Genomic DNA, 17,486 nt, shown 5'->3' on the forward strand with positions numbered 1-17,486 from the left:
CAATGTTAAAATCAAATATCCGCTAAACTAGCAATATTGATCAGATGAGGGTCAAACTTAGTCTATTCACTGAGGTGCCGGTTTACACCTCATTGTCACAAATGAGAGGGATTGGGGCACAAAATTACACTAAATGGGCTTTTCAATATTAAATTCAAATGTCTGCAAAATCCACAATCCGGATCAGATCCAGATCAACAAAATTTGTTAGGCGACCGTGAGTGCCAGTCTGCACCTCACTTTCAAATATGAGAGTGATTGGGGCATGTTTGATTAAGATACAATGTTAAATTTAAATGGGCACCAAATCTGTAATCTGGATCTGATCTGGATTAAACTTTGTCAGTTGATAAAGGGTACCATCCTACACAATGCTTTCAAATATGGAAAAAAAAAAAAAAAATTAAATCTTTTTTTGACAGAGTTATGAATTTTTGAAAATTTGTTCAAGGTTATATATAGGGTTTTTTCCAAATTTTCCAGGATTTTTCCTGACTTTGCCTTTTGACCTATGACCTTGAAAATTGAGTCAGTTCTCACCTATCAGGATATGAATCTTCAGTAAAAAATTCATAATATATGAAAAATTGTGGGCTCTAGGCTGTTCACAGTCAAACACCAGACAAACAAACTTCATTGGCAGAGGTCAAAAATGTCTTCTGCTGAAGAGTGTGATGTTCTTGTTATGGGTGTCATGTTGCTGTGGAAGATCAGAAGGTTTCTGCTCCGCCTCCCCTTCCGTCCACCTGATTCCATCCCAGTTTCAGTGTGAGATGGATATATGTTTTGAAAGTGTTAATTTTTTTAGAAACATACTTTTCTGTAAAACTTTCATTTAACATTTTAATTGCTTCACAAAACAATGCATCTGAATCACGGATTCTCCACTTGATATACCAATGTAGCATTTTGAGCATTTCAAACCTGAATCTTTTCATGAAACATTTGTTTTTAATTTAAATTTTGGATCATTTAAAAAGCTTTAATCATATTCTAAAGCAGTTGTTTCATATAGGGCTTTGAAATATGCCAATTTCTGAACCATTTTTTTTCATTTTGTACTTTGTGTGTTTCATTTGTATGAATCATTTTCAAATCATTTGTTTCATGTAGAGTTTTGAAATACAGAAAATATAGAATGTTTTATAATTCCGAACCAGTTGTTTGATTTTTTTTTTCTTTTAACTTTGTGTTTTGCTTGTTTGTCAACCAGTAGATGATTTTATGAATAAGTATTATTTTGTTTAACGTATCATAAAAAAATTTATTTTGTCATTCCTATATGTGGAATGTTTTGTGGGGGTTTTAAACCTGAATCCCACCCCCTTAGCTATGCCCCTGGATCAGGATGACCTTGTGGTTTGAATGGCTGAAGGAAGTGCACGAAGTAATAATATGATATAGACATCCAGCTGTCCTGCAGTAATCGGCATATTATTCTTGTTCCTCCACCGTCTTTGCTGCCTGTTTACTTTATGTGTGGCCTCTCTTCACACGTGCATCCATTTATTTACCCGGTTAACAGGGACAGCATTGATTGAGAGAGGTGATGAGAGGACCCGATTCAATTTCAGGGGACAGAATTGGATTTGATGGTGAGGCGTAATAGCTTTCATGGGCTTTTACGGCACTGAATAGCTTAGCTGGAGCAGCCTTGATGGGGCCGAGGTGTAATTCTAAGAAGGATCCCAGGGAAGACAGGAGCACAAACATCCTGTTCTCAGCCTGCCGAGGTCATCATGTTACTCGCGGGATGAGCAAAGGATGCTGTGCGAGGCACAGGGCAACCGTCAAAGTAAAATCTGCTTAAAATACAACTCCTGCTTCCACAATCTTTGAGATTGGTGTTTCCAAACCCACACTCAGATAGATGAGCCACTGCAATGAATAATACCTGTGAAATAGGTCAGGTGCTTGCCAAATGAATAACCTCCTATGAATTGCCTACTCCTGTTGGAAGACGGCAGCACAATGCCTGTTTTTGTGTGGCCAAAAAATTCAGGCTTTGTGGCTGAGATAAGATGTATTCAGACTCTACAGCAGCAATTTGGGTAATCAGTCGCCTTCTAATTCCTCACTACTTGGTCTGCTCTGATTTCATTCAACTGCAAATTGCTGTGCGGAGAACCGTTTTGACTTGAACGGGTGAATTCTACTTTCCAGCTCATGATGAATGAGGAATTCAAAACATTGTCCAATGAGCAATCATTTTGATTCTGAAAACAGTTTAACTCTTTGTTTCTGTGAATATTTAACAAAAAATGCTTGTGAAAATGTTTTTTTTTTTTTTTTTTGCTGTTAATTTTCTTAGCCACCTGAAAAGGATTTGACACGTCATTATTTCGGTGCAGTCCGGGCGAATGTTCCAGAGCTCAATTATGATGTTACGCCACTGAAACAGACAAGTGGGATAATGAAGTAACAGCAGCGTTGTTTTGCAGGTGCCACGGGGGATGCACAGCCGGACTCGTTGCCCTCAGTGCAGAGCACCCTGCCGCACTTCATCCAGGAGCCAGAGGATGCCTACATCGTCAAGAGCAACCCCATTAAACTGCACTGTCGAGCCGCTCCGGCCTTGCAGATCTTTTTCAAATGTAACGGCGAATGGGTGCACCAGAATGAGCACTTCTCCCAGGAGTACAAGGATCTGAACACCGGTGAGATCACACTTTGTGGCCATCTTTTAGCCAGTGGTGCAGCTATGTGCAGACAAAATACCTTTCAGAGCTTGGATACTTATGTTAAGTCCACATATAGATGATTATTTTTGAAAATGGGGATTTTTAAAATATTTCTCTGTCCATGTGAAAAAGCAAAACATTTTAAAGTGCTGTCAAGTGCATGCCAAACCAAGTGGTGGCAATATAACCTTAATGCTGAGTTCACATGTTGACTGTAAGTAGCAGAACAAGGAGAAAAGGCACCAATGAAGGATGGATTATTTGCCGTATTTTCCAGAGTATGTCACACCTGTTAAAAAATGCCATGGAGGAAGAAAAAAAATATAAGTCCTCCCAAACTAGAGTTAAAAAAAAGGCAATTTATACTTTGGAAAACACAGTAAGTGCATGGAAGTCCATTTTAATCAAACGTGAATAATTTGTGTAATTGACACAGAGAAACTAATGTAGAATCTCACCTAAAGTTAACTTTAAGCAACAGTCAGTGCGAGAGCTTTATGTTCTAATATAACATTGTGCCGAATGATGAAACTCTGTTCTATTTTTAAAAGAAGAATATTGTCTGCATTGTTAACAATGAAAAATTGTCACGCCTCAAGTTACAGTCTGCAGATGGAAGTAACTCTGCTATGATGACTGGTCAACAGTTGACATATGAATGCAGTATTGCTTGTGGCACTGTGGTTTAGTGGTTAGCACTGTTGTCTCACAGCAAGAAGATCCTGGGATCAATTCCCACCTGGTCCTTTCTGTGGGGACTTTGCATGTTCTCCCCATATCTGCCCAATGCACTGGCCAGAGAATGACCTCACTGCAGCTTTAGTAATAGCTTGTTTTGTCTTCTTGTAGCTGTCCAGCTCACGCACTAGCTGCAGATCATTTTAGTAGAGCAGATGACGCACACATGCATATGAACCAAGCCTTGAGGTAGACTTTTTTTTTCACAAATGTGTTAAAATGACCAAGAGATGAGAGTTCACGTACAGTCATTTGGAACTGGGAATGAAAGATGTATGTTTTCAGGCTGCATATGAGCTTTGCCATCATCTAGCTTGATGGAATGCCCCAGGAGCCTGAATGTGTAGATCCTGAATAGTCAGATACTAGAAACAGCTGTGACAAGTGAAGCAGCTCATGGTAATCATCTCTGGGATGAAACCCTGTTAGCTGTTGCCAAATGAAGCGAATGACATCACCCTTAACTGGATTGACGCTATGAAATCTACATTTAGTCCACTTTCATAGCTAGACTGGTCAACTGAGCCCCAATAATATTATGTGATATAGGAAGCACTTCACTTCATTGAGCTACCAGTAAATATGCATATATATATATATATATATATATATATATATATATATATATATATATATATATATATATATGAATGAAAATTGTAGCAGTTAATATGCTTTATAAAAGGAAAAAAAATAGAGAGTGGGACCTGAAAAACGTTTTTGCCATAATACTGAGTGGCACCCTAGTGGGCAGCATGGTGGATTAGTGGTTAGCACTGTTTCCTCACAGCGAGAAGGTCATGGGATCGCTTCCCACCTGTGGCCTTTCTGTGTAGAGTTTGCATGTTCTCCCTGTGTTTGCGTGGGTTTTCTCCGGGTGCTCCGGCTTCCTCCCATGTCCAAAGAAATGCAGGTTAGGTGGATTGGAAACTTTAAATTGTCCATAGCTGTATGTGCGAATGTGAATGCGTTTGCTTTTCTATATGTGGTCCTGCGACAGACTAGCGTCCTGTCAAGGATGTACCCCTGCCCTGTAGCTGCTCCTTGAACCATTATTGGATAAGCAGTCGATAAGGTGAGTGTGTGTGTGTGTGTATTCATCTATCTACAATGACAATAAAGGCCCGTCTTTTTCTTCTTTTTATAGTCATGTTGGCCAATCAGAAGCCTTGGAAAAAAGACAAAAAATATATTTTCCCTCTGTATATGTAAACATTAAAAATCTTCTCCTTCAGACGCATGGTGTAAGTGGGTCTGGTACTGGCCTAGTATATCAAGGTGAAGCATGTTGGAGTGACAGATTAAAGTGATATGTAAGTTGTCTGTTGTTTTTGTTGTTGTTCATTTTTTGTGTGATTTTTTTTCAAATATGCCACTCCCACTCCACCTACATGCTCTGAAAGAGCTACGCAATTAATGTAGCGACTGATGTAGACAAGACCGAAAATGAGGATTTGCACCCAAACACACAGATCAGAACTGGTCAGTTGCTATATATATATATATATATATATATATATATATAGAGAGAGAGAGAGAGAGAGAGAGAGAGAGAGAGAGAGAGAGAGAGAATGTGTTAATATAATGTGACATACATATGTAAAGTGTCAATCAATGAGATCAGATTTGAATCGGATGTGCAATAAATGAACGGGTAGTCTGAATAGGTCTTTGTTGGCTTCCTAAAGTCAGTCATCAAATAAAAAGATGCCTGGGAAGAGTGTAGGGAGTCATTCTGTCCCTGGTAAAAGGTGTTTGATGATATTTTTACATTAGTCCTTGCAAGTCTTTGCCAATCAGAATCAGTAAGTTTGCACATACAGTAGTGTTCAGAATAATAGTAGTGCTATGTGACTAAAAACATTAATCCCGGTTTTGAGTGTATTTCTTATTGATACATGGGAAATCAAATCAAATCAATTTTATTTATATAGCGCCAAATCACAACAAACAGTTGCCCCAAGCCGCTTTATATTGTAAGGCAAAGCCATACAATAATTACGGAAAAACCCCAAGGGTCAAAACGACCTCCTGTGAGCAAGCACTTGGCCACAGTGGGAAGGAAAAACTCCCTTTTAACAGGAAGAAACCTCCAGCAGTACCAGGCTCAGGGAGGGGCAGTCTTCTGCTGGGACTGGTTGGGGCTGAGGGAGAGAACCAGGAAAAAGACATGCTGTGGAGGGGAGCAGAGATCAATCACTAATGATTAAATGCAGAGTGGTGCATACAGAGCAAAAAGAGAAAGAAACACTCAGTGCATCATGGGAACCCCCCAGCAGTCTAAGTCTATAGCAGCATAACTAAGGGATGGTTCAGGGTCACCTGATCCAGCCCTAACTATAAGCGTTAGCAAAAAAGGAAAGTTTTAAGCCTAATCTTAAAAGTAGAGAGGGTGTCTGTCTCCCTGATCTGAATTGGGAGCTGGTTCCAGAGGAGAGGAGCCTGAAAGCTGAAGGCTCTGCCTCCCATTCTACTCTTACAAACCCTAGGAACTACAAGTAAGTCTGCAGTCTGAGAGCGAAGCGCTCTATTGGGGTGATATGGTACTATGAGGTCCCTAAGATAAGATGGGACCTGATTATTCAAAACCTTATAAGTAAGAAGAAGAATTTTAAATTCTATTCTAGAATTAACAGGAAGCCAATGAAGAGAGGCCAATATGGGTGAGATATGCTCTCTCCTTCTAGTCCCTGTCAGTACTCTAGCTGCAGCATTTTGAATTAACTGAAGGCTTTTCAGGGAACCTTTAGGACAACCTGATAATAATGAATTACAATAGTCCAGCCTAGAGGAAATAAATGCATGAATTAGTTTTTCAGCATCACTCTGAGACAAGACCTTTCTAATTTTAGAGATATTGTGCAAATGCAAAAAAGCAGTCCTACATATTTGTTTAATATGCACGGTGAATGACATATCCTGATCAAAAATGACTCCAAGATTTCTCACAGTATTACTAGAGGTCAGGGTAATGCCATCCAGAGTAAGGATCTGGTTAGACACCATGTTTCTAAGATTTGTGGGGCCAAGTACAATAACTTCAGTTTTATCTGAGTTTAAAAGCAGGAAATTAGAGGTCATCCATGTCTTTATGTCTGTAAGACAATCCTGCAGTTTAGCAAATTGGTGTGTGTCCTCTGGCTTCATGGATAGATAAAGCTTGGTATCATCTGCGTAACAATGAAAATTTAAGCAATGCTGTCTAATAATACTGCTAAGGGAAGCATGTATAAAGTGAATAAAATTGGTCCTTGCACAGAACCTTGTGGATCTCCATAATTAACCTTAGTCTGTGAAGAAGATTCCCCATTTACATGAACAAATTGTAATCTATTAGATAAATATGATTTAAACCACCGCAGCACAGTGCCTTTAATACCTATGGCATGCTCTAATCTCTGTAATAAAATTTTATGGTCAACAGTATCAAAAGCAGCACTGAGGTCTAACAGAACAAGCACAGAGATGAGTCCACTGTCTGAGGCCATAAGATCATTTGTAACCTTCACTAATGCTGTTTCTGTACTATGATGAATTCTAAACCCTGACTGAAACTCTTCAAATAGACCATTTTACAACTACCCTTTCAAGAATTTTTGAGAGAAAAGGAAGGTTGGAGATTGGCCTATAATTAGTTAAGATAGCTGGGTCAAGTGATGGCTTTTTAAGTAATGGTTTAATTACTGCCACCTTAAAAGCCTGTGGTACATAGCCAACTAATAAAGATAGATTGATCATATTTAAGATCGAAGCATTAATTAATGGTAGGGCTTCCTTGAGCAGCCTGGTAGGAATGGGGTCTAATAGACATGTTGATGGTTTGGAGGAAGTAACTAATGAAAATAACTCAGACAGAACAATTGGAGAGAAAGAGTCTAACCAAATGTCGGCAACACTGAAAGCAGCCAAAGAGAATATGTCTTTGGGATGGTTATGAGTAATTTTTTTCTCTAATAGTTAAAATTTTATTAGCAAAGAAAGTCATGAAGTCATTACTAGTTAAAGTTAAAGGAATACTCGGCTCAATAGAGCTCTGACTCTTTGTCAGCCTGGCTACAGTGCTGAAAAGAACATGGGGTTGTTCTTATTTTCTTCAATTAGTGATGAGTAGTAAGATGTCCTAGCTTTACGGAGGACAGCTCCGTAGCTACGGAAACAAGGTACCAGTAGATTCAGTAGATTCTCACAAATCCAACAAGCCCAAGCATTCATGATATGCACACTCTTAAGGCTATGAAATTGGGCCATTAGTAAAAAAGTAGAAAAGGGGGTGTTCACAATAATAGTAGTGTGGCATTCAGTCAGTGAGTTTGTCAATTTTGTGGAACAAACAGGTGTGAATCAGGTGTCCCCTATTTAAGGATGAAGTCAGCACCTGTTGAACATGCTTTTCTCTTTGAAAGCCTGAGGAAAATGGGATGTTCAAGACATTGTTCAGAAGAACAGCGTAGTTTGATTAAAAAGTTGATTGGAGAGGGGAAAACGTATACGCAGGTGCAAAAAAGTATAGGCTGTTCATCTACAATGATCTCCAATGCTTTAAAATGGACAAAAAAAAAAACAGACACATGGAAGAAAATGGAAAACAACCATCAAAATGGATAGAAGAATAACCAGAATGGCAAAGGCTCACCCACTGATCAGCTCCAGGATGATCAAAGACAGTCTGGAGTAACCTGTAAGTGCTGTGACAGTTAGAAGATGCCTGTGTGAAGCTAATTTATTTGCAAGAATTCCACGCAAAGTCCCTCTGTTAAATAAAAGACGTGCAGAAGAGGTTACAATTTGCCAATGAACACATCAACTGGCCTAAAGAGAAATGGAGGAATATTTTGTGGACTGATGAGAGTAAAATTGTTCTTTTTTGGTCCAAGGGCTGCAGACAGTTTGTGAGACGACCCCCAAACTCTGAATTCAAGCCACAGTTCACAGTGAAGACAGTGAAGCGTGGTGGTGCAAGCATCATGATATAGGCATGTTTCTCCTACTATGGTGTTGGGCCTATATATCGCATACCAGGTATCATGGATCAGTTTGGATATGTCAAAATACTTGAAGAGGTCATGTTGCCTTATGCTGAAGAGGACATGCCCTTGATATGGGTGTTTCAGCAAGACAATGACCCCAAGCACACTAGTAACCGAGCAAAATCTTGGTTCCAAACCAACAAAATTAATGCCTTGCAGATGTGAAGAAATCATGAAAAACTGTGGTTATACAACTAAATACTAGTTTAGTGATTCACAGGATTGCTAAAAAAGCAGTTTTAACATAATAGTTTTGAGTTTGTAGCGTCAACAGCAGATGCTACTATTATTGTGAACACCCCCTTTTCTACTTTTTTTTTTACTAATAGCCCAATTTCATAACCTTAAGAGTGTGCATATCATGAATGCTTGGTCTTGTTGGATTTGTGAGAATCTACTGAATCTACTGGTACCTTGTTTCCCATGTAACAATAAGAAATATACTCAAAACCTGGATTAATCTTTTAGGTCACATAGCACTATTATTCTGAACACTACTGTACAAGGAATTTGAGCTGGTGTCACTGGTGCATAAACAATAAGAAGAAGAGAAGAAAAAAAATTACTTCTGTAAGACGTAAAAGAGTCAAGTAGGCAATACTATATTCATTGTTAAATAAATATAACGTAGTGGAATGAGACTGTACAAAAACAGGTGATTGGAGTACAGGTGTACAGTACCTTTCAGTGCAGGGATGACCAATCTGTACTTTGTGGTAGTGTGTGTGTGTCTGTGTGGGGGGGAGCAGCGTAAGTGGGGGTCTCTGGTATTATTTATTAGTCTATTTGTAGATGGAAAGACACAGTTTTTGTGTCTTGATCCTGATGGATCTCAGCCTCTTGCCAGAGGGGAGGGCTTGAGTTCTGGTGCTTCCTGTCTTACTGTATGGTTGTGGTACTTGGATGCTAACCGTGCCGTCTTAACTGTTTGTCAACGTGGCAACCGAAGCGCAACTTGTTGCAGTAGCCTGTTTGCTCTTTTTATTTTCTCGCCTTTCTGCGTAAATGCAAAGAAATAGAAGAAGTCGCAGATTTCTTCGACGCATCGCAATCATGTCGGAGAATTTTGTGGTATTAATAATTAATTAATTAGTAATTAACTAATGTTAAAAATATTAACATTAGTTAATATTATTAACTAATGTTATTATTAATTAATGAAGTCCTTTCTTCATTGCATTGGCTCCCAGTTTCTTTTAGAGTTGATTTTAAAATTTTGCTTTTTGTTTTTAAAGCCCTCAATGGCCTTGACCCTCTGTACTTGTCCGAGCTTCTGAAGGTTCGGAGCCCGACCAAGGCCTTGAGGTCCTCAGATCAGCTCCTGCTGGACGTCCCTCGAGTGAAATGTAAACACTGGGGTGATCTGGCTTTTTCAGTCGCGGGGCCAAGACTCTGGAACAAACTGCCCCCCGACATGCGCACTGTCACTGACTTTGGTCTCTTTAAATCTAGGCTTAATACTCATCTTTTCAGACTGGCTTTCAACACGCAGTAGCACAGTGACACTTTACCTGAAACGATTTTCCTCTTTTAGTTGTGTGCATTTATGTATTAATTGTCTTATACATTTTAAATTGTTTTTGTTTTATTGTGAAGCACTTTTGTCACCTTCGGTGTTGTAAAGGGCTCTATAAATAAACTTTGATTGATAAACGTTGATATTAATAATAATCATTAATAGCAAGAACTTATATTGTTAATTGATTAATCATTAATTGATTAATTAGTAATTAATTAATGAATTAATTAATTAGTAATTAAAATAAATAAACACTTGAACTATATCAGTCTGTGTGGAATGAATGTATACATTATACAAGTTTCACTTTTTGAATGGAATTACTGAAACAAATCAACTTTTTCATGATATTCTAATTATATGATCAGCTCCTGTATGTATGTTATGGGCTGCATCTAGTTCTGTTAACCTTATATTTCTTTTTCAAATTCTCCCATTTTGTCCATCCAGCCCTGTTTCCTTTAGAAATTTCCTTGACAAATAATAGCAGTGTGTTAGGACATCAGGTTATGTGTTACACATAGACATGTATGTACATATACATGTATATATATTTTCCAACTTACTCCCATTGATGAAACTTCTCATTTTCTGCCCGAAAGCTTATTAGGAGATGAGTGTGCTCAGGGCTCTGTGTTTGTTTACAAAATATACACGTGTTACAGACCTTGAAATCCAACAGCAGGGGGCACTATTATCCAAAGATTTATGAACATACAAATTATCGTGCTTATCCTTTATCACGATTTTCTCCATTGTGAGATATAAAAGTGTCTTATCGTAGCGTTCGTGTGTATATGTATTATAATGCCTCAGCACACGAGCAAAGTTACGATATTCTTCAGAACGACAATATACGCAACATGCATCCAGCAGCATACACGTTGCTGTCATAGGCAACTGCCTGTAAAGTTTTTTTGGCAAGTTATAACTTTCTAAACAGTGTAATTTGTAATAAAAGCCGCTTTCATTTGTGCGGCTCTGGGCGGCATGTTTGTTTCTTTGGAGACAGCTGTAAGCTCCTCCTACCCCTCCAAACGGACCGTGCATCCAGAGTCACTCCATTTGAAGGGGTTTGTAGCCCTCTGCCTACCCCTCCGCCTCGCTCCAAAAAGAGAATTGAGACACCCCTCTGTCTCTCGTGCCCACGCAAAACAGAGGGGAAGGGCCAAGGGGTAGAATTGAGATTCAGCCCAAGAATGTCCAAAATTGACTAGAGTTGCATTCAATTTGCTTTCAGCACAATGAAAAATGCTAAGAAGGAAACACGTCGTGATGAACATGTGCAAATCTGAACTACTCGGCATGAACTCAGGCGAATGCTCCTTTTGTTCAAGTAGAAACAGTTTGAGCTTGAGTGAAAATTGGCGTTGTTGTTTGACTGCGAATGTCGAGAGACTGGAGCAGAAAGTAGAGGGTCTGAAGGAAAAACGAGAAAGTGGTGAGTTTGGAAATCAGCCTGAGCTGTCACACTCAGAGCTGCTGCCTGTTGTCACAGCAGACGTTTGAACTGTCAACCCGAGAACACAGAAGCCTGTAAAACCACTGTGACGGTCAAAACAAGTGGAAAATTCTCTTCTTCTTCTTGTTGTAATGCTGCATGCTCAGAGGGAGAGAGCTTTATCTTTCAGCAAGACTGACATTGAATTTAAAAGTAATGTGGCTCCACGGCGCCCCGCTCCCTCTGTATGCTGCTCCGCCCACATTTGGAGGTGATTGGTATGATGCCCCGCCTCATATTTTCACCCTTTTATTTTCAGCATCACACATACTGACATTTATTTGTTAGAACACACAAAGATGCAAAGTAACTGTCACAATCAGATCCAGAATCGCTTTTATTTGCCAAATATCTGCAAAAATACAAGGAACTTGACTTTGGTTTGGCCTGTACTCTCTCTGTACAAGCATGTATAAATATACACTAACAGTAAATAATTCACAGTAAAAATGTGTGACTACAATGTGCAAATAAAATGTGCAATAAAAATGTGTGCAAAGGAGAAACAGACAAACAGATTCACATTGTACATGAAGTATATGAATTAATTAGTTTTTTGGCAGGTTAAATAAACTGTTCATTAGTGTGATGGTCTGTGGAAAGAAACTGTTCCTGTGTCTTGTTGTTTTGACGTACAGAGCTCTGTAATGTTGTCCAGAGGGGAGGAGTTTAAACAGTGCCCAGGGTGTGAGAGGTCTGCAGAGATGTTACCCGCTCGCTCCCTTGTCCTGAACCGGTATAGGTCCTGAATGGAGGGCACGTTGGCGCCAATATTTTTTTTTTTTTTTTTTTCTGTAGACCTGAGAGTTCGTTGAAGTCTGTACCTGTCATGTTTGGAGGCAGAGGGAAACCAAACAGAGATGGAGATGCACAGGACAGACTGGCTGATGGATGTGTAGTAGATAATGAACAGATCCTGGGGCAGGTTGAACTTCCTTAGCTGTCTGAGGAAGTACATCCTCTGCTGTGCTTTTTTCCTGATGGAGTCTATGTGGGAGATCCACATCAGGTCTTGGGGAGATGGTGGATCCCAGGAACCAGAAAGTGTCCACAGTATGCACAGTGTTGTTGAGGATGGAGCAGGGGGGGGGATGTTGGGTTTCTCCTAAAGTTTACGATCATCTCCACAGTCTTGAGCAGATTCGGCTCCAGTTTGTTCTGACCACACCAGAGGACCAACTCTTCCACCTCCTGCATGTATGCAGCCTCATCACCATCCCGGATGAATCCAATGATGGTGATGCCGTCCGCAAACTAAAGCCCCGTTTACACATGGACGGTTTTGTCGGCGGGTAGTACGTAGACCGAAGTTCGCGGTAGTTCCGGCTGTTTTCGCGGTGGAAAGGGGCGGAGCATTTCGCCGGCGTTTTGACCGCCGTACTATCCGCAAATACGCGGATAAAACGCCACTAAATCCACCGAATAAAGCGCCGTTTTGACACCGTACCATCCGGCACACGTCAGGCAACATTGACTAATACCCAGTTCTATCCTTTACAATCGCAGGTTAAGACGCGCGTGAGAACGGCGGTGTTCTGCTGCCGCCGATAATGCCCTGTGTACCGCTGGTTAATACCCAAGTTTTTATCCAGGCAAATCCTGCGTTACTCCCGGATCTTTTGCATATAGGCACCGCCCCCAGAGTATAATAGGCTGAAGCAGCAGGTATACATGCCTCTGTCACTGCAGGGGGAGGGAGATCATCATTGTGGGCTCTATCGCCGTTTTACACGCAGTTGGTTAGGGATACAACGCCGGCCACCAATTATGGCGGTGTAAACTGCGGCACTACAGGAAGCGGCAAGATGAAACGGCGATTAAAAAGTATCAAACGCCATTGTTCGCGTTGTCTCCATCGTCACGCGAATTCTCCGGGAGCGCTCCTGGAATTATTGGACATGGTGAATAATTTTTTCGACGATTCCCGGTAAAGCTGGAACTAAGCCATGCCCCCTAGTGCCAGCGTTAACAACGGCGTTTGATCCTTAAGACGGCCAAAAACTCTTCCGGGACCTCTTACCGTCTATGTGTAAACGGGGCTTAACAGAGGGGTTCCCTAAGGTGCAGTCGTTTGTATAGAGGGAGAAGAGCAGTGGGGAGAACACACACCCTGAGGGGCTCCAGTGCTGACTATCCATGTGCTGGATGTGATTCTCCCCAGCCTCACCTGCTGTGTCCTGTCCGTCAGGAAGTTGGAGATCCACTGACAGGTGGGAGCTGGCACAGAGAGGTTGAAGAGTTTTTGATGGAGAATGTCGGGGATGATGGTGTTGAATGCCGAGCTGAGTTCCTGCAGAGGCAACATGTGTGAGGATCCTGTGCCTATCATTCATGTCTCTGTGACTATCAGCAGTTTGCCATTTTAATGTTTGAATTAGTGTTCTCTTTACACCTGTGGGCAGTGGTAGTGCATGCAGCACTGTTGTTTTCAGTCCCGTGTTGTCTGTCTATGCATCTGTCCATGTGTAAACCCAATAACTGGAAGAGTTTTAATCTGATTTGTACCAAACTGTCAGTCTCGAATGAAACAATTTGATTTTGACAAAAATCAAATCAAAGTCAAAGTCACAGGCCAATGTCAAGATTTAGCATCAATCATTATATGCAGCTCAGTTAGCCGAGTAAATAAGGAACTGACCTACCAACATGTAGACCTGGCTTTGATTCCCACTTATGCTACCTGTCTGCGTCCTTGGAAAACACACTGAGTTTGCATTGTCTCAGTCCACCCAGCTCTGTTTGGCTGCTGTCTTTGGCTGGCGAATCTGCAATCTCGAGATAATCATGGTACCAGTGGGCCACAGGGCCTGTATAGGACTTGCTTCTTCTTATTTACAGGGAATATTAAAGCGCCTACTCTGAGGACTTGGTTAAAGACACACATAGGGTTACTATTAAATACCAAGATGAAGTCATATGTCACCTTTCTGTTGGTCTGTTTGTGGAATCAGTGGATACCCCGATTGCACCATGTGAGAAGCTGAGTGAGGCATCAGAGTGTCTGGGTTTGTGGTTGTCCTGGATCAGAACTGAGATTCAGGCCTTCAATGACTTTCAGTAGAGTATCTGTTAAACTTGAGAAATTAACTTATCTTGGCATTGACATTCATGCCTCTGTGTCCTTGGACTTTGAGATCACGAGATGCCTGAGACATGTTTGACAATGCCAATATCTTTGTAGAAGAACAAAGGTTGAAGTTTTTCAGGTCTTGGTGCTTCCTGTTTGACTATATGGTTGTGAGACTTTGATTGACCTAAGGCAAGGACTGGATGTCTTTGGGGTCATGTCTCCTCGGAGGATCTTTAGGTACCAATGGAGTGACTTTGTATCAAATGACCAGTGACTTCGGGAGACTCATATGAAGAGAATCCCTTGCATTGTGAGGGAATATCAGCTGCAACGTTTTAGTGCATTTCTCTCAGCATACGATACGATATACTTTATTGTCCCCAAAGGGAAATTTGTCTTGGACTTCAAGTGCTTTGCAAACATTCCTGTCTCAAAAAATCGATAAATACAACAAAACAGTACACTGCTTGCATGCCTGTGGAACATTCATCAGCATACTGCACATTTCCCATAATATAATTTACAATTAAAACAGCATCATTAAACAAATAAAAACCAGATTAAAACAGATAAGTTAAACCACAAACCTTACTTGTACACATACACATACACACACACACACGCAGTACACATATACACACACACATACACAAAGCCCTTAACGCTGCTCCCAGACACCCCCTGCAGCATTCAGGAGTCTGATTGAGGTTGGAACAAAAGAGTTCTTGTATCTGTTCAGTTTGCACTTGAAGACTCTGTATCGTCTCCCAGATGGTAAAAGTTCATACTCCTGGCAGAGGATGTGGGATGGATCACAGAGTATTTTCTGTGCTTGCCTATAAACAGACTGCTCATAGATGGGCTGAAGGGGAAGGGTTCCGGTCCAGCATGATAGCATGATCCAGCACACAGGTGCCTGAGTGTGGAAGACCCCGGCGGCTAGAGAAGGCCAAGTGGACATCCATGTTTCAATTGGCTGCATCAGATAGATGGATACTTTTGAGAGATGGAGATGGATTGGTTGTCTACTAGGGTGGATGACCCATTTGATGTCACAGCCATGTTTGTATCTTGGTTAAGGAAGGGCAGTTTGCTCGAAACATCACGTATCTTTGAATAAAGCTTTTTTGAATGAAGCTTTTTTTTGTATGGGAGTGTTGTGGTGGTGCAGATCATTCCATTTCTATTTTTGGTACAATTTTTCTTGATCCAGCACGCCTTTTATGTGTTTTGGATGTGTGTGTCCTTGCTGCATCACTTGTATCTTCATTAAGACCTTTGCATGTGATTACTGGGAGACCATTTGTTAACTGGAATCTTGATTATTGTATGTTACATTACCACACAACATCCTTCTCAAGTCTGCACAGCCTGCAGACTTTCCTGCTCTTTCTGGCATTTTTGGCCTTGTTTTGTGCATGGACACTAACTATAACCAATGAAAGCAGCATAACAAGTTGGTATTTTTATGCCCTTGCACAGTGTGAATGTGGGAGGAGGTGGGATAAAAGTCATAGTTTGTTCAAATAGACTTAAGACACACTTATTTTCCCTTCCATATGGCTAGCATACTGGTACAGTTTTGTTTTACGCTTTTTACTCTTTTAATTCATTTATTACTAATTGGAGCGGGCCACGGCCTCAACTTTACCTAAATTCTGGGTCTTTTAGTGAAGTTTAGGGCTAGTGGCCGGCGATCACCTTAGTATTTCTTCTGACCTTACCTGTGTGAAGTGCTTTGAGGCAACTCTGTTGTGATTTGGCGCTATATAAATGAAAATAAATTGAAATAGGGCAGCTTAATGTCCCTTTTTATTATTTTGTTGGAAATTAAGTCTGCAAATGGACCTCTTCAAACCATAAGGTCATTTTGCTGTTAATGTGCTGATTCTATCAACAAGCAGCAAACTATATGCTTGCTAAGAATATGCAACAATTACAGAAGGATGTGGAAATATGTAAATAAATGATTTGATGCGAAAGTCAGACTGATTATGTATATGAAATGCCAATCTGTAGCCTTGAAATGGAGATGATGTTGGGAAGTGTAGGAACACGGACCCACACCAGGGGGCGCAAATGAACGGACAATGGAATAGGTCAAATAACAACACTTTACTGTTGCGAACGTGCACAACAAACACAACAAATTACAACAATGGACAAAGTTCAATTCACAAAGGTGTCGTGTGGGCAGGCTCGAAGATAGGAGACGCCTCTCCAAAGTAGAACCGGAACCACACGGTTTCCTCCGCCACAGGACCCGGGAATACTGGAGCCGCCAAGTTCCGAACTCCCAGGTGGCCACTGCCTCCGCGTGTCGGACCTGGTACTGCTGGCGAGGAACAAGAACACAATTAACGTGGGCGCGTTTGCACCCAGCAACCTGTACGGCAGGGAAGCTACCTCCACCTCTCGTTGGAGACAAAAGTCTGCAATCACTCACAAAAATCACAAAGGTTACTGTCAAGCAGTCAGCTGAGATTATTACCTTCCAGGTAGAACGATATCTCGGCGATGAGGTGGAGATGCCGTCCTGCTGATATACCCCAGTGATAATTGCCGTCAGCTGTCTCAGGTGATGGGTGACAGCTGTTACCGAGGCTGCTCCTGTGGGGCGGCGGTGCCCTCTGGTGGTGGTGGGCCAGCAGTACCTCCTCTTCAGCGGCCCACACAACAGGACCCCCCCCTCAATGGGCGCCTCCTGGCGCCCGACCGGGCTTGTCCGGGTGGCGACGGTAGAAGTCGGCCAGGAGGGCCGGGTCCAGGATGAAGCTCTTCTTCACCCAGGAGCGTTCTTCGGGACCATACCCCTCCCAGTCCACCAGATATTGAAAGCCCCGGCCCATCCGACGGACGTCCAACAACCGGCGCACTGTCCAAGCCGGCTCGCCATCGATGATCCGGGCAGGAGGTGGTGCCGGACCGGGTGTACAGAGGGGCGAGGTGT

General features: G+C 41.4%; 1 protein-coding gene across 4 annotated transcripts in view; it reads left to right on the forward strand.

Annotated features, from left to right (window-relative positions):
- The window catches only part of unc5db (unc-5 netrin receptor Db), a 751,148-nt gene that overhangs the window by 333,855 nt on the left and 399,807 nt on the right, over positions 1–17,486 (forward strand). For all 4 annotated transcript variants that reach the window (XM_034171021.1, XM_034171024.1, XM_034171022.1 and 1 more), the window contains exon 2: positions 2,442–2,657. In XM_034171021.1, coding sequence (XP_034026912.1) covers positions 2,442–2,657 — 216 coding nt within the window. The remainder of the gene's footprint in view (positions 1–2,441; positions 2,658–17,486) is intronic.

Source organism: Thalassophryne amazonica, chromosome 5, assembly GCF_902500255.1.
Source record: "Thalassophryne amazonica chromosome 5, fThaAma1.1, whole genome shotgun sequence".
NCBI classification, from domain to species: Eukaryota; Metazoa; Chordata; class Actinopteri; order Batrachoidiformes; family Batrachoididae; genus Thalassophryne; species Thalassophryne amazonica.